The sequence below is a fragment of the Phacochoerus africanus genome, chromosome 8 (assembly GCF_016906955.1).
Source record: "Phacochoerus africanus isolate WHEZ1 chromosome 8, ROS_Pafr_v1, whole genome shotgun sequence".
NCBI classification, from domain to species: Eukaryota; Metazoa; Chordata; class Mammalia; order Artiodactyla; family Suidae; genus Phacochoerus; species Phacochoerus africanus.
In genome coordinates, this window is record NC_062551.1 from 159263961 (window position 1) to 159291855 (window position 27895).

Sequence of the window (27895 nt, forward strand, 5' to 3'; positions counted from 1 at the left end):
TGCAGGTTTGATCCCTGGCCTGGGAACTTCCACAGGCTGTGGGCGTGGCCAAAAATAAAAAAGAAAATAAAAAATAAAAAGAGCCTGTTGGGGTTATGCAAAAGTGATTTTAGTAGCAAGTACAGGTATTGATAACCTTTCAGCTTAATCCAGTTAATTTATGCCATTATCTTCCCTGTTCCTTATATTATGGTTATTGTTACCATATCAGTTTTACTGTCTAGTTTTTATTTTTTAATTTTTTTTGTCTTTTTTTTTAGGGCCCCACCTGCGGCATATGGAGGTTCCCAGGCTTAGGGTCTGATCGAAGCTATAGCTGCCGGCCTACGCCACAGCCACAGCAATGCCAGATCCTTAACCCACTGAGTGAGGCCAGGGATCAAACCCACAACCTCATGGTTCCTAGTTGGATTCATTTCCTATGCACCACGATGGGAACTCCACTGTCTAGTTTTTAAATAACCAACACATTTAAATTTGCAGAGATAAAAGTTTTTTTTTAAAGAAGTAAGTGCTGGTAATAGTAGGATTATTTTTCTTTTCTTCATCAACATAATAGCAATAAATAGCTCACAGACTTAAAGTGCTGTTTTGTATGACCTATGCTGCTGAATGCTTTACATATGTGTCTTATGTCATCTTTCCAGGTACTTTATAGAATTGTAGGAGTTTTTGATTATCTTGATTTTATAATAGTAGCATGAGGCTTAGAGGGGTTAAGGATCAGGTCAAAATACACAACTTAGGAGTTCCCATTGTGGCTCAGTGGTGGAAACGAACCTGACTAGTATACATAAGGATGTGGGTTCAATCCCTGGCCTCAGTGGGTGGGAAGTATCCAGCATTGCCATGAGCTGTGGTGTAGGTTACAGATATGGCTCAAATCCCATATTTCTGTGGCTGTGGCATAGGCTGGCAGTTGCAGCTCCAGTTTGACCCCCAGCACAGGAACTTCCATATGCTCCAGGTGCAGTCCTAAAAAGCAAAAAAAAAAAAAAAAGTTCACAGGTAGTCAATACTTAAAGATTTGAATCTGGGAGTTCTCTTGTGATGTAGCAGGTTAAGGATCTGGTATTGTCACTGCAGTGGCTTGGGTTCAATCCCTGGCCTGGAAACTTATGGATGCTGGGGGGCATGGTCAATAAAAACAATTTGAATCCAGATTTGTCTAAATTCAGAGCCTATGTTCTTTTTTTTTTTTTGGTCTTTTTAGGACCACACCTGCGGCATATGGAGGTTCCCAGGCTAGGGGTTGAATCGGAGCTGTAGCTGCTGGCATACGCCACAGCCATAGCAATGCCAGATCTGAGCTGTGTTTGTGACCTATACCACAGCTCACAGCAATGCCAACGCCAGATCCTTAACCCACTGAGCGATGCCAGGATCCAACCTGCATCCTCATGGATACTAGTCAGATTTGTTTCCCCTGAGCCAAGACGGGATGTCCCAGAGCCTATGTTCTTTATCATTGTACTGTTTTGCCTTCACCAAACCCATCAACCTATCTCTAGTTACTCGTTCATGTATTTGAAAACATTATTCTCCTGTCTTGGTGCTTCTCAAACTTTAATGTGGATGTGAATTATCTGGGGATCTTTTTAATAGTCAGATTATGATTCAGAAGACTGAAGTGGGGCCTGAGATTCTTCATTTCGCTCAAGTTTCCAGGTGTTGGTGATACTCCGGGTCTGTGGACCATATTCTTTGACTAACAAGGTTATATAGACCTTCTGGTTGGAGATTTTAAATGCTAGTATTAAATGTTTAGATTAAAACAAAATTTGCACAGGGTCAAGTTGAGTCAGACAAGCTTTATTATTTATATCTTTTGTTTTTTAGAAATTAAATTGTAAGGAAATAATAGAAAATTTGGCGAAAATTCTTAAAAGACATCCAGGTATGAAACTTTAAATTACAGCTTTAAAACAATAGAAATTGTTTTTAGTTTTATGAAAATTATCTAACCTAGTGAAGTTTTTCTTTTTTTTTAAATCAGGGTTAAGAAACATTTTGCCTATAACTACTGCCAAAGTGCCTATAGTAAAATTTGAACACAGACGAAGTGGTCTAGAAGGAGATATCAGTTTATATAATACATTGGTAAGTTTCATTTTCTGTTAAGACCCAGGTATGTTTACACTTGTCATTTTTAAAGCTTACAGATCATTGACTATACCTTTATGTTTAAAACTTGTGAATGTGAACAGTATAGGGAAAAAAATACTTTATTAATTGTCTTAAATTTCCTACAAATTGAAGATTAGTTTTTGTTTGACTCATTTACAGATATTTTAAGTTTAACATTTATATATTGTTTGGAGTTTATTGTATCTTTTTATCTGATCCATAAGTTTAAATTTAAAAAAATTTGAAATGTTTTTCAAATATGTAATTATTTTTTTAGGCTCAACATAATACAAGAATGCTAGCTACGTATGCAGCTATTGATCCTAGAGTGCAGTACTTGGGATATACTATGAAAGTGTTTGCTAAGGTATTTATGAAAAAGTTAATGATCTGCTTTCTTATAATACCACTCTGTTAAAGTGAAACATAGCAATGTCAGACTTAGGAAAAATATTTTCTCAAGTTTTGTTTACCTGAGCTTTTAAAACAAAACAGTCAGTATTACGTGGTTTAAATTTACACCTCTTAGACTAGAGTAATTCTTAGTTTTTTTTCCTGTGTGTGGTGTCTTGTGTCTAGTAAATTTCTCATAGTAAAGTTTCTCATTGCAGTACTGATTTTCAACCACAGGCATGGGAGTTGGCATACTATTACTAGTTAAGAATCTTTAGGTTAGGGAGTTCCCTTTGTGGCACAGCAGAAACAAATCTGTCTAGTAACCATGAGGTTGTGGGTTTGATCCCCGGCCTTGCTCAGTGGGTTAAGGATCTGGAATTGCCGTGAGCTGTGTGGTGTAGGTCCCAGATGTAGTTTGGATCCTGTATTGCTGTGATTGTGACATAGGCTGGCAGCTGTAGCTCCAATTCAACCCCTAGCCTGGGAACCTCCACATGCTGCAGGTGTGGCCCTAAAAAGCAAAAAAAAAAAAAAAAATTAGCAATGTATTCATGTGGTTCAAAATTTAAAAGGTCTAATAAGGTTTATGCCCCGTTCCACATCTGTCTCCTAGCCTACCAGTGTCTTATTGGAGACAACTGGTGCAAAAGTTTCCTCTTTATCCTTCCAGAAGTGTATTATTCCAATACAAGCAACTACATAAATTTCCTATCTCTTTTTTAATTAGAGGTATAAACATACTGAAAAGATTGTTTTGTACTTTGTTTTTTTTTTTTGTCTTTTTGCCATTTCTTGGGCCGCTCCCGCGGCATATGGAAGTTCCCAGCTGGGGGTCTAATCGGAGCTGAAGCCGCTGGCCTACACCAGGGCCACAGCAACGCTGGATCTGAGCCGCGTCTGCAACCTACACCACAGCTCACGGCAACGCCGGATCGTTAACCCACTGAGCAAGGTCAGGGACCGAACCCGAAACCTCATGGTTCCTAGTCGGATTCATTAACCACTGCGCCATGACGGGAACTCCCTGTACTTTGTTTTTTTAACTGAGCAGTAGATGTAGAAGATGATTTCCTAAGAGTTTCCTTGTTCTTTTTTATTTTTATTTTTTTGCTTTTTAGGGCTGTCACTGCAGCATATGGAGGTTCCCAGGCTAGCGGAAGAATTGGAGCTACAGATGCCAGCTTATACCACAGCCATGCAAAATCCAAGTCACGTCTATGACCTACACCGTGGCTCATGGCAGTGCTTTAACCCACTTCCAGGGATTGAATCTGAGTCCTCAGGGACACTAGTTGGGTTCATTACTGCTGAGCCGTGAAAAGAACTTCTCCTTGTTCTTTTTTTTTTCTTTTTAGGGCCACACCTACAGCATATGGAAGATCCCAGGCTAGGGGTCAAATCAGAGCTACAACTGCCAGCCTACGACACAGCCACGTGGGATCTGAGCCACATCTACAACCTATACCACAGATCACAGCAACATGCCAGATCCTTAACCCACTGAACAAGGCCGGGGATCAAACCCACATCCTCATGGATCCTAGTCGGGTTCGTTAACCCCTTGTTCTTTTTTAGTGGCTACATACTGTTCCATTGTGTGGATAGTCATCAGTTTTTTAAACCTGTGCTTTAGTGATGAGCTTTAAGTTCTTTCTGTTATTTGCTCTTAAAATAGTGGTACAATAAACATTTTGTCATTTTACATGTTTTTTGGCATATTTGCAAGATAAATTCTTAGAATAGAATTGCTACATTAAAGATGTGCTTTTATATTTTTGATACTGTGAAATTATTCTTCATGAATTTATGCTGCTACATATTCTCATATATAATGTATAAAAGTGCCTGTTTACCCATACCTTCTGTAGCAGTTAGTTATTGGACTTAGGGATATTTGATAGTTTGATGGGTTAAAAAAATGTTGTCTTAAAGTAGTGAGTACCTCTGCATAGAATAATTCTAAAGTTTTATTTCAATCATTATGTTTCTTTAGCGATGTGACATTGGAGATGCTTCCAGAGGTAGTTTGTCTTCATATGCTTATATCCTTATGGTGCTGTACTTTCTGCAGCAGAGAAAACCACCTGTTATCCCAGTTCTACAAGAGGTAGGTGTTTAAGAAAGTTATAAAGGTGTTTCTTGTGAAAACAATAGATCTAAATATAGTAGATCTTGCTTTAGTTCATGGGATCATGAAGGATTTTTCCCATTATGGATGTCCTAAGTTTTCTTCTATCAATAGTATAATCAAACAGTGAACCTTTTTGAAAAGTTTATTATGAGAGAATGTAGACTACCAAAAGAATATTAGATGAATAGAATTACTGAATAGCTTTTGCAGCATTTTTGTATTTCAGTCTTAGAATGCTGCTAGTGATTATGAAATTTGTAGCCATTCATGAACTCATAGTCGCTCAGATGTAAATACATGTTTCTCCTTTCCAGAGTATTCTCACTCCACCTGCTTGGCAATGAAGTTTAATTTATTCCTGTGTATACTTTGGTCAACTTTGTGAATTTTGATTGAGAAAAAAAAAGGAAGTTCTTCCTTACCTCTGTAAGATCATATTAGTTGCCTTAAGCATAAGGATATGCATCAGAAGAACAAGTTATACTCATATTTACTCGGATTTGGTGACTTATGGAGTCCCTTCTTATAGCAAATTTATACTCTCTAAATTAGATGCAAAGAAGTTCCTAATCATCCATCTGTTATTCCTCATTCTTGGCACAAAGTGGATTTTCAAGCTTTGGGTGGATCAGGTTGTAATTTCTTAGAAAGGTGATTATTTTGAGGTAAGCAAGAAGCATCAGAATTATTTCGAAAATCACATACTCTGATTTCACATAAACTTTGATAGTAATGGCAAAGAAAAATATCGTAAAATAGCAAGGCATATGTACGTGTCAGATGGCCTTAGTAAGTTTTAAAAAGTTCTAATGAGTTCCATGTAGGTTTTTTGCGGGTTTGTTGGGGGGGAGGGTTGGCCTTTTAGGGCCACACCTGGGGCATATGGAAGTTCCTAGGCTAATTGGCGCTGTAGCTTCCGGCCTATGCTACAGCCACAGCAATGCAGGATCGAGCTGCATCTGCGACCTACACCACAGCTCATGGCAACACTGGATCCTTAACCCATTGAGTGAGGCCAGGGCTTGAACCCGGGTCCTCATGGATACTGGTCAGGTTCGTTTCCACTGCGCCACAATGGAAACTCCAAGTTCATTGTAGTTTTTCTGTTTGTTTGTTTTATTTATATATATATATATATTTTTTTTTTTCCTACTGTACAGAATGGTGACCCATTTACACTTACATGTATACGTTCTTTTTTCTCACATTACTATACATTCTTTTTTCTCACATTACGTGTTCCATCATAAGTGACTAGACAGAGTTCCGAGTGCTACACAGCAGGATTCCATTGCTAATCCATCCGAAAGGCAACATTCTGCATCTATTTACCCCAAGTTTTTTTTTTTTTTTTTTTTCCTTTCTAGGACCACACCTGCAGTATATGGAGGTTCCCAGGCTAGGGGTCTAATCGGAGCTGTTGCTGCCGGCCTACACCAGAGCCATGGCAACACCGGATCCTAGCAGGATCTGTGACCTACACCACAGCTCACAGCAACGCCATATCCCCATATCCTTAACCCACTGAGCGAGGCCAGGGATTGAACCTGAAACCTCATGGTTCCTAGTTAGATTCATTAACCACTGAGCCATGACAGGAACTCCTATTTACTCCAAGTTTTAATAGCTTTTTCTTCCCTCTTTTAAAGGAACAGTGGGAAAGAAATAAAAATTTAAAATATCCTTTCCTAACAGAAAAACTTAAGTTTCTTTGATCTATGTTGAATGATGTTTGTTTTTTAACAAGGTTGTGTACTATAGGATGTTTAAAATTTAGCATGTATTATTAATTAGGCCTGCTAAGGCCAAGATTATTCTATTAGTCTAATTGTTGTTAAAGTTTTAAATTTTTGGATCTAATGCATAATTACCCCAGAAATATTATAGCAGCCATTTGCTGTAATTTCCTATGACTTTGATAAAATACTATGATTAACCCAAATGGAACACAAATTTTTTTTTTCGTTGTGGTTTGTCTCTGCTCTCTCATTATGTTACCCATACATGGATAAGGATCCATTGAGGCAGCATGATACAGTAGAAAGAGCAGGCAGAACATGATTTTGGAGCCAGAAATAATTGGTTTGAATCCTGATTTTGACATGTGCCCTTCAACAAGCTGCCTGCCACTAGTCTTAATTTCATCATTGATAAAAATGTAGTAATAGTAGTATTATTTCAGTGTTGATGTAAAGAACAGACACATCAAATGCCTTTGAATGTAGTAGATGATAAAGGAGGAGTTCATACATGGTGTTGCTTTTGTTACTACTTTTGTTATTATTATTATTAGCAGCTTTATAATATTATTATTGGGAAAATGTAGGTAGGATTGCTATAGCCAACTTCAAGAACTGTTCCATTATCTGCTTAACAGACAGTGATTGATGAAATGAGAGACAGTCCATGGAATGTTTTCCATCATTATGAGCTCTGATTGTGGGGGGCTTTGTGATACATATGAACTGATGATATATGGATTTTTGCTTCTGGCCTTTTTTGCTTGTCATATGGGACCCCATTGTCCATTGCTCTGGCGTCATTTAAGTATTGATCATTGGCATCGATCAACTTTTAAGGGTAAGGATATGTTTAATGAAGCTGATGATCTTTGACTCCACTTGTAATTAAACCTAGACTTTAAGTGACTGGGTAATAGGTAAGGTTCTGCTAAGCGTGTTATTCATGGTCAACAGTACAGAGGTCTTTAGGTCAAAAGGAGCTTTCCTAAGCAGAATAATTTTGCTGTATTTTAGGAGTCATCATAAGTAAAAACAAATTTTCACATTAAAAAGTAATGCTAAGAGGATTGGGGAAAGTTAGTTACACTCGATATTATGAACTTTCTTTGTTTTCTTATTTTATATCAGCTTAAAAATTGCAGTTAAATGGATTAACCTTGAGGGCATTATGCTAAGTGAAGTAAACCAGTCGCAAAAGAACAAACACACATGATTCCATTTATAGGAGGTTCCTAGGGGATTCAGATTCATGGAATCTTTGCTGTTCAGCAGAACTTGAAGAAACACTGTAAATCAGCTATGCTTTAATAAAAAAGGAAAAAAAAAAGATTCATGGAAACAGAAGGTAGAATGGTGGTTGCCAGGGGTTTGAGGGAAAAATGAATGGGAAACTATTGTTTAATGAGGTCAGAGTTTCATTTTTACAACATGAAAAGAATTCTGTGGATAGATGATGTTGACAATAGCACAACAGAGTGAATGTGCTTAATGCCACTGAACTGTACACTTAAAAATGATTTACAGTGTTAAACATTATGTGTATTTTACCACAACAAAAATTTACAATTTAAATATGGCAAAAGATATTAAAATGCTATAAGAAAATAAGAAAATAAACGTGGGAATGTCTGGGACCACTCCTTGTGTAAATGTAATTGACATGTTAGGTGATGTTTTTGAGGGAAGGCTTGAGTGCTTAAGTAGAGGGCGATTGGTTTTGAGAGAAAGAAGAGAGAACAGTAAGGGAGAGAGAGTGTATGTGTGTGTGTAAGATAAAGAGAGGATAGTTTTAGTGAACTCTCATGATTAATGAGAATTAATCAGTGATTAAATGCCCTGCAGAGCCCACAGGTCTGGTTTACTGTGTTATTAGCCACCATAACTGGGTTTGGATGTTGGTTGTTTCTTAAAAGTAAGAATTCTGTTAAAATAATCAGGGTCTAAAGAGGCAGCTTGTATAATAGCATTTTAATTTATGAGGGCAAAATATCATGCTTCAGGCTCTGTAAAACCTTTTCTTTCTTTCTTTCTTTCTGAGGGCAGGATCCCATGTCTTTTATTTTAGATATTGTAATTGCTAGATTTTTCACTTTTTTGTTTTATGAGATGTTGAAATTTATGCTAGATGATTCCAGGTAACAAAGTTACATGTAAATATTAAAAAGCAAATTATTAGCTTAAGTCTCTGTAAACCTGATATTTATGTAGACATGCTTACAGAGTAAATATATTCATTTAACAAATGTATATGAAGTATTCTCTATACTTTGATATAGTAGGCTTTGATGTAGTAGGAATTTTAGCTCTAGAGATAAATTATAGTCCTTGCCCATAAGGAACTTAAATCTAAGAGTGAAGTTAGAAGAGCAGACGTGTAAATTTTGTAAATCATTGTCTCATCTAAAATGGAAGGAGCCACTTGAGATCACCTTATCTGGTGGTTTTAAAATATATTCTGATAAACCTTAGGAGTGTATGAGTATATGTGTGATGAATGGAGGAAGGAAAAGTTAATTAATTTTTTCCACTCATGCTTTTATCAGAGTACCTCTGTTTTTATCTGTTTCGTGTATTGAGCTTCCAGGAAAGTTCCATTATAGGAAGGGGTTCTACAGCTTAAAAGAAAAATAAAGTTTGAAAACAACTGACTAATTAATCTGATCTCTCATTTTTTATTGGGAAAACTGAGAATTTGAAAGGCTAATTGTCTTGTCCAAAATCACCTCTTGGCAAGGACTAAGAGTAGAAGTGAGATCTGCTGACTCTGAACCTATTCCAACTTTTTGCTTTATTGCATCTCTTTCTTAAAATTCCTGTATAAAATAAGTCTCAAGATTGCTTGTAGAGGTCAGTTGTACCTGTACAAGTGTCTTGTGGAATACTTTTTTTCCAGTAATGTAGCATTACCTTCTCTCCTCTCCTTAGGACAGTAAATTACTATTTTTAATTAGTCATAAAGATTTCACAATCTCTATCAAAATGTCATGAAAGGCACCTAATTTTCTATTTTAAAAATCTGTGTCCAGGCTCTTCTCAGCCTCATCTGGTATGGATAACTGATTAAAGGTACTAGAGTTCTTCCCCACAACAAACTACTTCATAGATTTCCTTTAAGGTATATGGGTAATATTACCTCTTATGTATTTCTACATTATAATCCTTTAATGAAAATGCCATTTTCATTTGTTTTTTTCTTTAGTTTTACTTCATTAAATTTGTACTGACCGTGTTTTTTAAATTTAACTTATTTTATTTTTAAAAATTATTTCCCCAATACATTTTTTTTCCTACTGTACAGCATGGTGACCCAGTTACACATACATGTACACATTCTATTTTCTCACATTATCATGCTCCATCATAAGTGACTAGACATAGTTCCCAGTGCTACACAGCAGGATCTCATTGCTAATCCATTCCAAAGGCAATAGTTTGCATCCATTAACCCCAAGCTCCCAATCCCTCCCACTCCCTCCCCCTCCCCCTTGGCAACCACAAGTCTATTCTCCAAGTCCATGATTTCCTTTTCTGTGGAAAGGTTAATTTGTGCCCTATGTTAGATTCTGGATATAAGTGATATGGTATTTGTCTTTCTCTTTCTGACTTACTTCACTCAGTATGAGCATCTCTAGTTCCATCATGTTGCTGCAAATGGCATTATGTCATTCTTTTGTATGGCTGAGTAGTATTTCATTGTGTGTATGTACCACATCTTCCTAATCCAATCATCTGTTGATGGATTTTTGGGTTGTTTCCATGTCTTGGCTATTGTGAATAGTGCTGCAGTGAACATGCAGGTGCATATGTCTTTTTTAAGGAAAGTTTTGTCCAGATATATGCCCAAGAGTGGGATTGCTGGGTCATATGGTAGTTCTATGTATAGATTTCTAAGGTACCTCCATACTTTTCTCCATAGTGGCTGTACCAGCTTACATTCCCACCAACAGTGTAAGAGGATTCCCTTTCCTCCACACCCCCTCCAGCATTTGTTATTTGTGGACTTATTAATGATGGCCATTCTGACTGGTGTGAGGTGGTATCTTGTGGTAGTTTTGATTTGCATTTTTCTAGTAATAAGTGATGTTGAGCATTTTTTCATGTGTTTGTTGGCCACCTGTACCTCTTCCTTGGAAAAATGTCTATTCAGGTCTTTTGCCCATTTTTCAATTGGGTTGTTGGCTCTTTTCCTGTTGAGTTGTGTAAGTTGCTTGTATATTTTAGAGATTAAGCCCTTGTCAGTTGCATCATTTGAAACTATTTTCTCCCATTTTTGTAAGTTTTCTTTTTGGTTTCCTTTGCTGTGCAAAAGCTTGTCCGTTTGATTAGGTCCCGTTAGTTTATTTTTGCTCTTATTTCTGTTGCTTTGGGAGACCGACCTGAGAAAATATTCATAAGGTTGATGTCAGAGAATGTTTTGCCTATATGTTCTCTTCTAGGAGTCTGATGGTGTCTTGTCTTGTATTTAAGTCTTTAAGCCATTCTGAGTTTATTTCTGTGCATGGTGTGAAGATGTGTTCTAGTTTGATTGAATTGCTTGCAGCTGTCCAGGTTTCCCAGCAATACTTGCTGAAAAGACTGTCTGTCTTTTTCCCATTTTATGTTTTTGCCTCCTTTGTCAATGATTAATTGATCATAAGTGTCTGGGTTTATTTCTGGGTTCTCTATTCTGTTCCATTAGTCTGTCTGTCTGTTTCAGTACCACTACCACACTGTCTTGATGACTGTGGCTTTGTAATATTGCCTGAAATCTGGGAAAGTTATGCCTCCTGCTTGGTTTTTGTTCCTCAGAATTCCTTTGGCAATTCTGGGTGTTTTGTGGTTCCATATAAATTTTTGGATTGTTTGTTCTAGTTGTGTGAAAAATGTCCTGGGTAGTTTGATAGGGATTGCATTGAATCTGTAGATTGCTTTGGGTAGTATGGCCATTTTTACAATATTAATTTTTCCAACCCAGGATCATGGAATATCTTTCCATTTCATTACATCTTCTTTAATTTCCTTGATTAATGTTTTATAATTCTCGGCATATAAGTCCTTTACCTCCTTGTTCAGGTGTATTCCCAGGTATTTGATTTTTTCAGATGTAATTATAAAAGGTATTGTATTTTTTTATTCCTTTTCTAATATTTCATTGTTAGTATACAGAATGCAACTGATTTCTGAATGTTAATCTTATATCCTGCTACTTTGCTGAATTTGTTGATCAGTTCAAGTAGTTTTTGAGTTGAGTCCTTAGGGTTTTCTATCTATAGTATCATGTTATCTGCATACAGTGACAGTTTTGCCTCTTCTCTTCCTATTTGGACACCTTTAATTTCTTTTGTGTGTCTTATTTCTGTGGCTAGGACTTCCAATACTATGTTGAAAAACAGTGGTGAGAGTGGGCATCCCTGTCTTGTTCCAAATTTTAGTGGGAAGGCTTTCAGCTTTTCTCCATCGAGTATTATATTTGCTGTGGGTTTGTCATAAATGGCCTTAATTATGTTAAGCAATGTTCCTTCTGTACCCACTTTGGTAAGAATTTTTATCATGGAGGGATGTTGGACTTTGTCAAATGCTTTTTCTGCATCTATTGAGATGATCATGTGGTTTTTGACTTTTCTTTTGTTAATGTGGTATATGACACTGACTGGTGTATATTGAACCATCCTTGTGAACGTGGGATAAACCCCACCTGGTGATGGTGTACGATCTTTTTCATATGCTGTTGCATTCAGTTAGCTAAATTTTTGTTGAGAATGTTTGCGTCTATATTCATCAAAGGTATTGGCCTATAGTTTTCTTTTTTGGTGGTATCTTTGTCTGATTGTGGAATTAGGGTGATGGTGGCGTCATAGAATATCTTTGGTAGTGTTCCTTCTTCAACCTTTTGGAAAAATTTAAGGAGGATGGGTATAAGTTCCTCTTTGAATGTTTGGTAGAATTTGCCTGTGAAGCCGTCTGGTCCTGGACTTTTATTAGTAGAGGGTGTTTTTATGACATATTCAATTTCATTTCTAGCGATCGGTCTGTTCAGTTGATCTGTTTCTTCTTGATTCAGTTTTGGCAGGCTGTAAGTCTCTAGAAAGTTGTCCATTTCTTCTAGGTTGTCAAATTTGTTGGCATATAATTGCTTATAGTATTCTCATATGGTTTTTTGTATTACTGTAGTATCTGTTGTGATTTCTTCTTTTTCATTTCTCATTTATTTGGGTTTTTTCTCACCTCTTCTTGGTGAGTCTAGCCAGAGGTTTGTCAATTTTGTTTACCTTTTCAAAGAACCAGCTCTTGGTTTGATTGATTTTGTCTATTGTTTTTTGAATCTCTATTTTATTGATTTCCTCTTTGATCTTTATGATTTCCTTCCTTCTGCTGACTTCAGGTTTTTCTTGTTCTTCTTTTTCTAATTCATTGAGGTGGTGGGTTAAGTTGTGGATTTGAGATTTTTCTTCTTTTTTGAGGAAGGCATGTATTGCTATGAACTTCCCTCTGAGCACCGCTTTTGAGGGATCCCATAGATTTTGAGTGGTTGTGTCTTCATTATCATTTGTCTCGAGGTATTTTTTAATTTCCTTCTTGATTTCCTCATTGACCCATTGGTTTTTTAGTAGCATGTTGTTTAGTCTCCATGTAGTAGGTTTTTTCTCATTTCTTTTCCTGTGGTTGATTTCTAGTTTCATGCCATTGTGGTCAGAGAATATACTTGAAATAATTTCTGTACTCTTAACTTTGTTGAGGTTAGCTTTGTGCCCCAATATGTGATCAGTTCTTGAGAATGTTGCATGTGCACTTGAGAAGAATGTGTATTCTGATTTTTTTGGCTGTAATGTCCTGAAAATGTCAATTAAATCTAACTTTCTATTGTTTCCTTTAGGATCTCTGTTGCTTTATTGATTTTCTGTCTAGAGGATCTGTCCATTGATGTGAGTGGGGTGTTAAAGTCTCCTACTATGATTGTATTTTATGTCTGTTAGTATTAGTTGTAGGTATCTGGGTGCTCCTATACTAGGAGCATGTATATCGACGATTGTAATAGCCTCTTCTTTAATGGATCATTTAACCATTAAATAGTGTCCTTCTTTGTCTTTCTCTATGGCCTTTGTTTTAAAGTCTATTTTGCCTGATATGAGTGTTGCTATTCCTGCTTTCCTGTCTTGTCCATTGGCATGAAATATCTTTTCCCATCCCCTCACTTTTCAATCTATATGTATCCTTTGCTCTAAGCTGAGTTTCTTGTAGGCAGCAGATTGAAGGTTTTTGCTTTTTTATCCACTCAGCCACTCTATGTCTTTTGATTGGAGCATTCAGTCCATTGCCATTTACGGTGATTATTGATAGATATTTATTATTATTGATAGATATTTATTTATTGCCATTTTAAGCTTTGTTTTCCAGTTTACTCTATGTTTCTCTTCTTTTCTTTTTTTGGTTGGATGGTTTTCATTCATTTTATACTTGAGTATTTTTCTTTGCAGTTTTTGTGAACGTGATGTTTGGCTTTGATTTGTGGTTGTCCTGTTTTTTAAGTAGTTAACACCTTCCGTATCTGCTTACTTTAGCCTGATAATCATATAGGCTCAAACACATCATTAAGATTAAAAAAAAGAATCTATTTTTTCTTACTTCCTTACCCACATTGCATGATTTTGATGTCTTTTTTTTTTTTTTTGTAAACATCTTCATGTTTGGATCTGTATGCTGGCTTATTTAAGTGACTGCTTTCTAATTGTGGTTTCCTCCATCCTAGTTCTTTTTTTTTTTTTTTTTTTTTTTTCATTTTAGAGAAGCCCTTTCAGTATTTCTTTTAGAATAGGTTTCATCTTGCTGTACTCTTCCAGCTTTTGTTTGTTGGAGAAATTCTTTATTTCCCCTTCTATTTTAAATGATATTCTTGCTGGATAGAGTATTCTACGTTGCAGAATTTTTCCTTTCAGCACTTTAAATATGTCTTGCCACTCCCTTCTGGCCTGTAGTGTTTCTGTAGAGAAATCAGCTGTTAGCCTTATTGGGATTTCCTTATAATTAACACTTTGCTTTTCTCTTGCTGCCTTCAGAATCCTCTCTTTATCTTTAACTTTTACCATTTTTATTATAATATGTCTTAGTGTGGGACTGTTTGGGTTCAACTTGTTTGGGGCCCTCTGATACCAGTATCCTTTAGATTTGGAAAGTTTTCAGCCATGATTTCTTCAAGTATATTTTCAATCCCCTTTGCTTTTTCTTCTGTTTCTGAAATTCCTATTATGTGTAGACTGGCCCACTTTATATTATCCCATAGGTCTCTTATATTGCTTTCATGTTTTTTTCATTTGGTTTTGTGTCTGCTGTCCTGTTTTGGGTGATTTCCATCTTTCTGTCTTCCACGTCACTAATTGGTTCCTCTGCATTATTCATTCTGGTCTTTATTGCCTTTAGCTCGGTTTGTATCTCTGCAAATGAATTTTCTAGTTTATCTTGGCTCCTCCTATTTTCTACCTCCTTTCTGAGGGAATATGCATTAATGTTCATATCCTCTCTTAATTCCCTCTGTATTTTCACTCTCTCCCTTTTGAACTGAGTCTGTCAGACTGCAGAGGTCTGTTTCATTGTTGATTGCTTTAGGTGAATTCTCCTCTTGCTTTAACTGAGAATGGTTTTCTGAGCTTCTTCGTTGTGCTTGTGTTTTTCTTTTTCTGCGAACTTGGGGAAGCCAAACTGTTGTTTGGCACAGTCCAGGGTGGTCTAGCGGGGCTGGCTCCTTGAGGGGGGTGGGTGGGCACCTGGAGTGTGTGAAGATGCAGGTGGGTGGGATCCACGCAGGCTGGCTGCAGGTGCCAGGAGCGCGTGAGGGTGCCGGCAGGGCTGGATCCATGTGTGTGGGGGCCAGATCTGCGTGGGATGGGCGCGGGTGCTGGGAGCGGCGGGGGTGCCAGCAGGGCCGGATCTGCGTGGGTGGGCACAGGCACCAGGAAAGGGCACTCAGCTCTCTTCAATCCAATGGGCAAGCGTGCACACTGGGGCCCAAGGAGTTTTCTATGGCAGCCTGCCCCTCCTCCTATCCCCTTCCCAACAGTAGCGCCTCCCAACACTGGCGCCTTGCCTCACCTGCGGGTCCGGACTTTCTCCTGGGTGCCTTCTGCTGGGGCTTTCCATTCCCCAACCGTTAGCATACCACTCCCCCCACCAGCAATGCACCACTCCCCAGTCTCTTAGGCTGTCTCCACACCTCCAATCCCAGCCTGCTCCCCGGGACTGACCTCTGGAGCCTAAGTCTCAGCACCCCACCCCCACCGACCATCTCAGTCTGTGGTGTCTGTGTCAGTGGCTCAGATGGTCTGTGCGTCTTTCACTCTGCTTTTTGGATCTCAGACCTGCTGCTGTGCTTTTCTCCGCTTCTTGGAGTTCCATCTGACTCAGTTGATCTTTCCGTTGGATAGGTAGCTTCCCAGGGTGTAGTTCCCTTTCTCCTTCACAACTCCCTCACTGGAGTATTAGACCTGTCCTGATTCCTTTTCTCTCTATTTTTCTTTTGTTCTATGCAGTTCTGTCAAGAGTGTCCTGCCCTATTTGGAGGTTTAAGTTCTTCTGCCAGCATTCAGTTGATGTTCTGTGCAAATCGTATTACATGTAGATGTGTGTTTTTTGATGTGTTTGTGGGAGAGGGTGAGCACTTCCTCTTACTCTTCTACCATCTTGCCAGCCCCCCCCCCCCCACTGTGTTTTGATAGGCCAAATAGATAATGGCAAATGTGTCATTTGGAGAGTCTGATGCCCTTAAGATATCCTTTCCCCAGCTTTGGTCTTTCAGATACATAGCTTATTTTTTAGTAAATTGGTGTGAAATTATACCATTCTGACGTGTTCCTTTTGGAATAAGTATTTTAGTATGTCTATTGAGTAAATTCTAAAATGATATGAATGTATTTAAGCTTTGGGTTGGATGACTCAAAATCTAATAAAATTGATTTTTTAATGCAGATCTTCGATGGAAAACAGATTCCACAGAGAATGGTTGATGGATGGAATGCTTTTTTCTTTGATAAAACGGAAGAACTGGTAATTTTTTTCATAGTTTTAATGCTATGGAATGCTTACTGATATATGTTAGGATTTGCATAATTAACTTAATAATTTTACTTTGATTTGGAGTACATATTTTGGATCAATATAGATATGTCTGTCTCTCCTTTTTTTTTCTCATTTGTAGAAAAAACGTTTACCTTCACTTGGAAAGAACACAGAAACATTAGGAGAGCTTTGGTTGGGACTGCTTCGCTTCTATACTGAAGAGTTTGATTTCAAAGAGTATGTAATTAGCATTCGGCAGAAAAAACTGTTGACAACTTTTGAGAAGCAGTGGACTTCCAAATGTATTGCGATTGAAGGTAATAATTTAGCTGATATTCAGGAACAAAACAAAACAAAAACAGGATTTATTTGGCCAATGAAATTGAGAAAACTGAAACATGTTAGAATGTATAAGATTCTTCCTTTTGATTTTTATCAGTTTCCACCCTTAAATCTGTAGTTGTTACAGAATAATTTTCTGACTTGAGACTGATTTACATAGTATTAGATTCTAGTTATGGCTACTAAGTATATTTTTGTTACAATGAGCATAATTCTTAACTTAAACATTTCTTTTCTAGATCCTTTTGATTTGAATCATAACCTTGGTGCTGGAGTTTCTAGAAAGAGTAAGTTTTCATTATAGAAATCCCCTGCTTTTAAAGCTCTTACAGGCGTTCCCGTCATGGCTTAGTGGTTAACAAACCTGACTAGCATCCATGAGGACAAGGGTTTGATCCCTGGGCTTGCTCAGTGGGTTAGTGGTCCAGTGTTGCCGTGAGCTGTGGTGTAGGTCACAGACATGGCTCGGATCCTGGCAGCTACAGCTCCAATTCAACCCCTAGCCTGGGAACCTCGATATGCTGCGGGTATGGCCCTAAAAAGACAAAAGACAAAAAAAAAAAAAAAGAAAGAAAAGCTCTTACACATTAAGGTCTGCATCTTTATTGTTTTTCTTCTTTCTTCAATAGTGACCAATTTCATCATGAAAGCATTTATCAATGGAAGGAAACTTTTTGGTACCCCCTTTTATCCACTCATTGGCAGAGAAGCTGTAAGTTTATGTAATTTGAATTCTGAATCTTTTCTTTTTTCTTCTAGAATTTCTTTTTTCTTTTTTTTTTTTTTTTTGGTAGCACAAGAAACTTAATCCTGTTTCTGAATTGTTAGGAATAGTGAAAGAGATGGTTTCCCTCTGTTTTTTTCTTATTGCACTTAACATATTCCGTGAAATACCTGTTTGCTAAATTTTATCTATTCATTTAATCTCTTTGTTATTCTGTCCCGCCCACACTAGGCAATAGCTCCATGAGGTAAAGGCCCATGCCCCTAAGGTTTACCATCATGTCTCCACTGCCTATCATAGTTTCTGGCACAAAGGATGCACCAAATAAGCGTTTGTTGAATGAATGAGGGTGGATAGTCAAGACTCAGAATCCTTAAATTTTGAATTTGAGGTGCTGCCCACTGCCCCTTTTCTGTCTTTAGAAATATTGATGAAAATATAAACAGAGGACAACACCAAAGAAATAGTTTATTATTTGCTGAGGCTTGTTTTAATTGCAGTATAGCCCTTGGTAAGCTGAATTGGCATGGAATTGAGAGGATTCCTTTTGCCTGTACTGAATGGTATAGTGTTTCCCGTTCCTCTTGGTTTTACTCTGGTTTTTCGTTGTTTTCTAATGGGAGGAGGTCTTAGTTTCACAGAAGGCAACAGGAAAAAAATCTCGAAAACCATGTCTCTGTTACTGCATAATGAATATACTCGATCTTGTTCAGTCCAGTGTCATCACTTTTTCTTGGCTGTGTGGGGTTAAGAAAAGCGGAGAAAGTTTAGAGCTTTTTTCCTTTGGAACATTTTTGATAGTCCTATCTCATGAGGGGTGGGGGTGATAATGATTATAATGGAGAAAAATAAAATGACAGTGTTGAAACAATGCAAAAGTCATGCAGGAACAAAATGTCTAACACAAGGAAAATACAACAGTAATTTTACTAACATATTAATTAAAATAGCAGTGAATGAAAAGCACAGTCACATAGCAACAATCTGGTGATGCATTGATAAAGTATTTTTACCTAAAAATTATGGGAATTCTTTTGGTGTTAAATATACTTGCATATGTTTGGTAGGAACCTAGCAGTTTCCATGCAGTCATACTTTTCAGTAGAATACTAATGTAGAGTCCTCAATAAACTGGAAATGTGCTAAATTTAATCTGCAATACAAAATTTTAGTAACTCTTAAATTATTCAGTATACTAGTCCTAGTAGATATCGAAGTCTTTGGTCTTGAATGTGATTTGCCTTAGGAGCCATATAGCAGTTTGGGGCCTTTAAGTCTGTCAGTCATTTTTTGAAATTTACTTTATTCTGTTTTAAAAGTCAATATATGATATTCTATAGCTTGAATGTACCAGTTTAACTATTCTCCTTTGATGGACATTTAGGTTGATACCAGTGTTGTAACTAATATTGTAGAAAAGTATCTTGTTGTGTAGTTACTCATGCTTTTATACTTTGCCCTTTCCATGGTAAAGATTATTCTTTCAACACATATTTATTGAAATTATACTTTTTACCTATTTCTCTGCTATATTCTGGGATTATAACATACAAAATAGATGTGTTTCATCCCCTTAGAGTCTAATGAAAATGAAGACAAGTTTTTTTTTTTCATTTTTTAAGTTTTATTGAGGTATAGTTCATTTACGATGTTATGATAATAAGACAAGTATATTTTCTATTCTTTGAACTTTCTTGCTTACTCAGACACTCCCACTTCAACTCTTCTTCCCTTAATTGGGTCCTCTGACATATTGACACATTTTCTCCCAGTTTACCAGCTGTTATCTCCTGTCTTCATTTTTTCCCCCCCATTTAACTTAAATTCCCTGGTCTGTCTCTGGCATGTACTTTAAATTCCTTTGCACCATTGTTCTTTTTTGCACTGTTATGTGTTCAATCTTACATGAACTAAGCCATGTACCCCGTCCCTCTATGCTTGGGCTTAGCACTAATGGAAAAAAAGTCTTAAAACCGGGCAGTTTTATTTAGTACAACTGTAGTGTTCACCAGCCCTCAACTGGACTTTCAATAGTATCTGACTTTTTTTTTGTCTTTTGTCTTTTCAAGGCCGCACCCATGGCATATATATGGAGGTTCCCAGGCTAGGGGTCTAATCGGAGCTGTTGCTGCCTGCCTACACCAGAGCCACAACAATGCCAGATCTGAGCCACATCTGCGACTTACACCACAGCTCATGGCAACGCCAGATCCTTAATCCACTGAGCAAGGCCAGGGATCGAACTGGCAGCCTCATGGTTCCTAGTTGGATTCGTTTCCACTGTGCCACAACGGGAACTCCCCTGACATTCTTAATTACATTTCTTAAATTACTTATGTCTCCCATTCAATAAGAATTATTTCAGATTTTATTTATTTTACTCAAAATTCAGTACTCATTGGACTTTTCATCTCTCCCTTTCTCACTCTTAGGTGTTTTCCCTTTGAGACAAATGATAATAGATAGGTATTCCTTTAACTTTCTGCCACCAGATCTATAAATCTGCCTGCATCTGCAGATCTCTTTTTTAGAGGTGTTGAATGGAAGAGAATAAGTCAGGATGATTCCTAGATTTCTGATGATTACGTAAGCAATTGGGTAAATTGAGAAAGGCCTTCATTTGAGAGTTCCCACTGAGGCACAGCAGAAATGAATCTGACTAGTATGCATGAAGACGAGGGTTTGATCTCTGGCCTCACTCAGTGGGTTGGGGATCCTGCATTGCTGTAGCTGTGGCTTAGGCCAGCAGCTGCATCTCTGATTTGACCCCTAGCCTGGTAACTTCCATATGCTGTGGGTGTGGCCCTGAAAAGCAAAATAAAATTTTTATAAAGACCTTCATTTTGCCCTGTCAGAAAATATGATGGTGAAGATTTTAATTAGTTACATGGGCTACAGTAGTAAATGTAAAGAATTATATCTCACCCTTTTTTAGAAATACAACTTTATTGAGAAATAATTCATATACTGGACAGTTCACCTATATAAAGTGAGCGATTCTTTGGTTTTCATTATTTTCACAGTGTTATGCAACCATTACCACATTTAATTTTAGAATATTTTGTCCTCTCACAGGAAACTTAGGTCTCCATTAGCAGTCAATCCTCAATCTTCATTCCTTTTTCCTTTCACTTCTGTAGATTTGCCTGTTGTGGACATGTCATATAAAGGGAATCACAGAATATATAGCTTTTTGTGATTTGTTTCTTTCATTTAACATAGTGTTTTCAGGGTTCATTCATGTTTATCATGTATCAGTACTTCATTCTTTTTTTTTTATTACTCAAATGAATTTATCACATCAGTAGTTGTGTAATGGTCACCACAATCCAATTTTACAGGATTTCCATCCCACAGCCCAGGCACATCCCCCCACCCCCCACACTGTCTCCTCTGGAGACCTTAAGTTTTTCAGTGTCTGTGAGTCAGCATCTGTTCTGCAAAGAAGTTCCGTCTGTCCTTTTTTCAGATTCCACATGTCAGTGAAAGCATTTGATGTTGGTGTCTCATTGTATGGCTGACTTCAGTCAGCATAATAATTTCTAGGTCCATCCATGTTGCTGAAAATGCTGGTATTTTGTTCCTTTTAATGACTGAGTAATATTCCCTTGTGTATATGTACCACATCTTCTTTGTCCATTCCTCTGTCAATGGACATTTAGGTTGTTTCCATGTCTTGGCTTTTGAAAATAGTGGTGTAGTGAACATTGGAGAACATGTGTCTTTTTGAGACGTGGTTTTCTCTGGATAGATGCCCAGGAGTGGGATTGCTGGATCAAATGGTAGTTCTATGTTTAGTTTTCTGAGGAATCTCCATGCTGTTTTCCACAGTGGTCGCACCAATTTACAATCCTACCAACAGTGTGCTAGGGTTTCTTCTCCACACCCTCTCCAGCACTTACTGTTTGTAGAATTTTTTTTTTTTTTTTTCCCCACTGTACAGCAAGGGGGTCAGGTTGTTTGTAGAATTTTTGATGATGGCCATTCCGGCTAGTGTAAGGTGGTACCTCATGGTGGATTTGATTAGGATTTCTCTAATCATGAGTGATGTTGAACATCTTTTCATGTGTTTTTTGGTCACACGTATGTCTTCTTTGGAGAACTGTCTGTTTAGATCTTCTGCCCATTTTTTGATGGGGTGGTTTGTTTTTTTGGTGTGGAGCTGCAGAAGGGGTTTATAAATTTTGGAGATTAACCCCTTGTCAGTTGATTCATTTGCAAAGATTCTTCTCCCATTCTGAGGGTTGTCTTTTTGTTTTGTTTAGGGTTTCCTTTGTTGTGCAGAAACTTTTTAAGTTTAACTAGGTCCCATTTGTTTAGTTTTGTGTTTACTGTCATTGCTCTAAGAGGTGGATCTGAGAAGATGTTGCTGTCATTTATGTCAGAGAGTGTTTGGCCTATGTTTTCCTCTGAGAGTTTTATAGTGTCTGGTCTTATATCTAGGTCTTTAATCCACTCTGAGTTGATTTTTGTGTATGGTGTTAGGGAGTGTTCTAATTTCATTCTTTTCCATGTGGCTGTCCAGTTTTCCCAGCACCACTTATTGAACAAGCTGTCTTTTCTCCATTGTATGTTCTTGCCTCCTTTGTCATAGATTAGTTGGCTGTAGGTGTGTGAGTTTAATTTTGGGCTTTCTGTCCAGTTCCACTGATCTGTGTTTCTGTCTTTGTGCCAGTACCATACGGTTTTGATGATTGTTACTTTGTAGTATAGTCTGAAGTCCAGGAGCCTGATTCCTCCAGCTCCAATTTTCCTTTTCAGGATGTCTCTGGCTATTCTGGGTCTGTTGTGCTTCCAAACAGACTTTAAAATATTTTGTTGGAGTTCTGTGAAAAATGTCCTTGGTTAATTTGATAGGGATTGCATAGAATCTGTAGATTGCCTCGGGTAGTATAGTCATTTTGATAGTATTGACTCTTCCGATCCAGGAGCATGGTATGTCTTTCCATCTATTTGTGTCATCGTTGATTTCTTTCATCAGCATCTTATACTTTTCAGAGTACAGGTCTTTTGTTTCTTTAGGTAGGTTTACTCCTAGGTATTTTATTCTTTTGGATTCAATGGTAAAGTTCTTCATTCTTTTTTATAATTGAATGATATTCCATTCTATGGTTATATTACATTTTATTTATTCATTCACTTTATTATTTATTGGACATTTGGATTATTTCTACTTTTTGGCCATTATGAGTAATGTTATTGTGAATATTTGTACAAAATTTTGTGTTTATTTATGTTTTCTTTTTTGGCAGGTATATATCTAACAATAGAACTGCTGGGTCATTTTGATAAATTTACGCTTAACTTTCTGAGTAGCTGCTAAAGTGTTTCCTAAAGGAGCTGTGCTGTTTTATTTCATTTTCTTTTCTTTTCTTTTTTTCTTTTGCTTTTTCTGGCTGCACCTGTGGCATATGGAAGTTTCCAGGCTAGGGATCAAATTGTAGCCACAGCTATTGGCCTATGCTGCTGAATCCTTAACCCACTGAGTGAGGCCAGGGATTGAACCTGTATCCTCATGGATACTAGTCAGGTTCTTAACCCACTGAGCTGCAATGGGAATTACGAGCTGTGCTATTTTATATTCCTACTAGCAATATATGAGGGTTCCAGTTTTTCTATATCCTCACCAGTACTTGTTATTATCTATTTTTTACAAGTCATCCTAATGGATCTGTCTCTTAACACATTTATCCTCAGGGATTAGACAGATTTTGAAAAGTGTTAAGTAGATGTGTTCTCTTGCATTCATAGTTATATGGGTACTGCTAGGACAGACTAGTCTTTGTGATAGTGCAAAACTGAGCTAAAGCATAGAAAGATAAGCAAAATGAATGTAGTTCTGAAACTTGGGAAAATGATTTAATTCTCTTTGTTTCTCAACTGTCTCTTTTAGGTATACTCTACTTTATATAATGAATGTTATATATTCTTGAATTGTTGACTGCAAATCCAGTGGTATTTTAAATAAACCAAGAGGATTGATTTATTTACATAGAGCTCTTTTGTAAAGCGACTTAATTCCTTTCCAGAAGTAACATGATGGGGCAGAAAGCATGAATTTATAGTCAGACAGAATTAGCTTTAAATTCTTTATCTGCTACTTAGCAGATTTTTTGCTGTGGGCAAGTGACTTGAACTCTTTGAGCTTCAGTTTCCTCATCTATAAAATGAGCATGAAGTACTATCCACTTTATTAAAATATTACACAAAGATGCTATAGATGAATGAGAAAACACCGTAGGTGTGGTTAGTACTGTTAGCAGCTGTGATATTAATAATAACTTTGAATCTTTTCATATCATGGTTTTAGTTACAGTGAAATATTAGTTGATATTTATTTCCTTTTTTTTAAAAAAAATCACTTTTGCATCTTGATCTCCTTTCCATTTGGACTCAAGAGTTTGTAGTAATTTTTTTTTTTTAGTAAAGTTGTATTTTCTCTGTAGGAATACTTCTTTGATTCCAGAGTACTAACAGATGGAGAACTGGCTCCCAATGATCGATGTTGCCGTGTGTGTGGAAAAATCGGTCACTACATGAAAGACTGCCCTAAAAGGAGAAGGTTGGCAAATGATTATGTATCAGTATTACAGGGAAAATAAACATGAGGCAAATTGAAGCTATAACTATGTTCAAGTATGTTTAAGTTGAAAAAGTTCAGGGCTTTCTTTGCACCTTAGGTAGATATATATTTGAGTGGCATTTTGTGGAACAGGGAGATTTATTTTGGGTATAATTATGTTTCATGAGGTTTATTTTATTTTTTCTTTTATTCATTAATTCATTCAGTTTTTTTTTCTTAATTGAGGAAGTATTTATTAACACCTACTGTGTGCTGGGAACTGTGCTAGGAGTCAAAGGGAAAAAAAGACCAAGTTAAGAGGTTTTTGCTGAGGACCTCACAGTTGTAAAAACCAGTAATTAAAATTAACTGAATCTCTGAGGTATATGCTGTAAAGTATACATATAATATATACCTTAAAAAATGTACATTCTCTATGCTCCCTGAAAATATATCTATGAAACAGACTTTACTGTTGTTCTGTGTACTATGTTAATAGGACAGAATGATGGCCTCTTGATGACTTCTTAAGTCATCAAATCTTGCTTAATATAAAAAGCTTTGAACTTTTCAGACAGAACAAACTCCTAGTTTCCATCACTGCTATTTATTAAATTTGGGCAAGACACTTAGCCTTCTCTAAACCTCAAGTTTCTTCCTCTATAAAATGGAGATGATAAATACCAACAGATTGTTACAAGATTAAAATTCAATGTTAAACATTTTTTAAAAGTTTATGTTGTATTTTAAAACTACTAGAATACCCTGTTCCTGCCATATGAGTAGGTGTGCTGTAAATGTAGAGCCTTTGCCTTCAGAAAGATGCATGAAACAGTGGGCATGTTAGTTCCTTCATTGTGACACTCTTGTATTGCTTAGTTTGTTTTATGAATCACCCAGTTTATAAGTCCCTAGCCCCACATTATTGGTATCAGCAGTTTACTGTTTAGACTAAAGAAGAAAGATAGTGAAGAAGAGAAAGAAGGGAATGAAGAAGAGAAAGACTCCCGAGACCTTGTTGACCCCCGAGACCTCCACGACACTCGAGACTTTAGAGACCCCAGAGACCTCAGATGTTTTATCTGTGGAGATGCAGGACATGTGAGAAGGGAGTGCCCGGAGGTCAAGCTGGCCCGTCAGAGGAATAGCAGTGTGGCAGGTAAGTAGAAAAGGCCAAAAATAGTTCCTGGTGGAGATAAAGTCATTTACGTTGATACTCTAAGGAGCTTCTCTATTCCAAACATAGCTCTATGATTCTGAACCATTAAAGAGAGAAAATTTAGACAAGCTTTTATTTTAAATAGTTCATGGATGTATTTAGTTAGCAGTCTGTTCTATTCAATCAACTCCCTCAAAGTATTTTTTAGATTTGAGTCACATTCTCTATTTCTCTTGAGGGGAACTTTTTCCCCTCAAAAGTTAATAAGAGGGTTTTTTTGGGGGGAGGGGGGACTTATGGGGAGAAATTCTCTCTCTCTTTTTTTTTTTTTCATTTTAGGGCCACACCTGCAGCATATGGAAGTTTCCAGGTTAAGAGTTGACTTGGAGCTGGAGCTGGAGCTGCAGGTGTATGCCACAGCCATCTGCAATCCGTGCTGCACCTTGTGGCAACGCGGATCCTTAACCTGCTGAGCAAGGCCAGGGGTCGAACCCACATCCTTGTGGATGTTATTCAGGCTCTTAATCCATTGAGCCACAGTGGGGACTCCCAGAAATCATATCTCTTCTCACTGCTTATATGAGAGAGGGAGATCTGTTTCTGTTATATTTCATTAGCAATTTATGAATTAAAAACCCACATGAGAGGTTATTGAAAGAAAAAACTATTTTATGTAATGATTTCCCATCAGATTCTTGTTGTAGAAGTTATTTTCTTAAATAAATATATCATCTCCTTTTGAAAAGTAGTATGACACTTGTTCTTATTTCCAGGACCAGTGTATTGAACAAAAATAATGAATTGTTCCAAGTCCTTCACTAACATAATCATAGTTTAAAAGTCCAAGATAAGTTCAGAGAGATTTGAGACTGTTGTACAGAAGAGAGTTTATTGATTGTCATTTCTCTGCTATTTTTTTATCTATTGAATTTCTTTTTGATGTCTTCTCTTAGCAGCCCAGCTGGTCCGCAACCTTGTAAATGCCCAGCAGGTGGCTGGTTCATCCCAACAACAGGGTGATCAGTCCATAAGGACTAGACAGTCCTCTGAATGTGTGAGTACTTTGCCTGCAGATGGGTTAGTCCTGGCAGGATGGTAGCACTGATTATGGTGGGTGATAGGGTTGATCTTTCAGATTGGAAAATACAATATTCCAGATTACATAATGTTTTACAGGGGTGTTCTTGCTAGGCACATCAGCTAAAGTGAACATTACTTTTGGAGTAATGTGGATCTGACTTTATATCTATGGGCAAGCTCCCTAACTTCAGTGAACCTATTCTGTGTTTGTGTAAAATAAGATAATTACCAAATAAGATTGCTGCTTGGATTAAAATAAGGTAAAAACTTTTAGGTTTTAGGGTTTGCATAACGGAAGAATATGAGTGCCGTTAATAAAAGTAGATCCCAAAATTGAGATATATTAAGAGTTTAGTACTGTTAGGGCAATACATGCATGATTCTTCACTTGCTTGAAATTTTTATGTGTCTTTCATAGCTGATAAGGATATCTAGTGAAATATACCCTGTAAAAGAGTATTTAATTAAAATTCAGATTCGCAGGTTTCATATTAAGTTTCTTGAGTTGTTCTAATGTTGTCTAAATGTGAATTTACCTTGCATTCTGCCCCCTCCCCTGCCCCCCCGCGCCATACCCATGGCCATATGGAAGTTCTTCGGCCAGGACTCAAACCTGCACCAAAGTAGTAACCAGAGCCACAGCAGTGATAACTTGGATCCTTAATACACTGAGCTACGAGGGAACTCCCAATACTAATCGAGTGCCTACTCTAAATCTGACACTATGCTTTAGTGCTTTATACCTATTACCAAATTTAATCCTTTGAAGTGATAGATATTATTATAATCAAATTTTACAAATTGGGAAGCTGAGAATAAGAGAAATTAAAAGATTCAAACCCAGTTCTATGTAACTTCAAAGCTAACACTATTAAACAGTGAACTGCTTGCCTCATTGGCCTCTTTCTCCTATGTTCTCCATCTCATTGAATGATACCACTATTGGTCTAGCTTCTTGAACTTTTCTGCTGTCCCTCAACCTCTGCATCCAGTCAGCCACAAAGTCCTGTTGTTTCTGTCTGCAAAGAATAGTTTACAACCATTTGCTTCCCTAGCCTAGTCAGATATCATTTCAGATTCCAGTTACATTTAAAGGCCATGTGCTTTCATACCTATAGACCTTCAATTATGTTGTTGCCTCTGATTGAGTCTTCTCTTCCCCTTATTCGTACCCTCTTTTATCACACTTGTTTCTATTTGAGTCTCAGCTTTAAGGTCTCTTCCTTCAGGAGGCTTTCCTTGATTTCCAGTTTCCTTCATCTTAACTCTCTTCCTTCTCCCAAAGTGGATTTAGATATTCTTGCTCTGGGATTTCGTTATACATTATACACTCTTTATTTTTTTATTTATTTATATTTTTCTAGGGCTACACCCATGGTATATGGAGCCTCCCAAGCTAGGGGTCTAATCGGAGCTACAGCTGCCGGCCTACACCACAGCCACAGCAATGCCAGATCCGAGCTGGCTATGTGACCTACACCACAGCTCACAGCAATGCCAAATCCTTAACCCACTGAGCAAGGCCAGGGATGGAACTCATAACCTCATGGTTCCTAGTTGGATTCGTTAACCACTGAGCCATGATGGGAACTCCTACATTATACAG

General features: G+C 37.3%; 1 protein-coding gene across 9 annotated transcripts in view; it reads left to right on the forward strand.

Annotated features, from left to right (window-relative positions):
• Nucleotides 1–27895, forward strand: part of TUT4 (terminal uridylyl transferase 4) — a 138227-nt gene that overhangs the window by 104955 nt on the left and 5377 nt on the right. For 4 of the 9 annotated variants that reach the window (XM_047789098.1, XM_047789104.1, XM_047789105.1 and 1 more), the window contains 11 exons: nucleotides 1840–1897; nucleotides 1997–2100; nucleotides 2405–2494; nucleotides 4517–4630; nucleotides 16333–16410; nucleotides 16562–16739; nucleotides 17004–17051; nucleotides 17394–17476; nucleotides 23935–24050; nucleotides 24986–25209; nucleotides 26163–26263. In XM_047789098.1, coding sequence (XP_047645054.1) covers nucleotides 1840–1897; nucleotides 1997–2100; nucleotides 2405–2494; nucleotides 4517–4630; nucleotides 16333–16410; nucleotides 16562–16739; nucleotides 17004–17051; nucleotides 17394–17476; nucleotides 23935–24050; nucleotides 24986–25209; nucleotides 26163–26263 — 1194 coding nt within the window. The remainder of the gene's footprint in view (nucleotides 1–1839; nucleotides 1898–1996; nucleotides 2101–2404; nucleotides 2495–4516; nucleotides 4631–16332; nucleotides 16411–16561; nucleotides 16740–17003; nucleotides 17052–17393; nucleotides 17477–23934; nucleotides 24051–24985; nucleotides 25210–26162; nucleotides 26264–27895) is intronic. The other 5 variants (XM_047789100.1, XM_047789103.1, XM_047789107.1 and 2 more) reach the window with 2 other exon arrangements.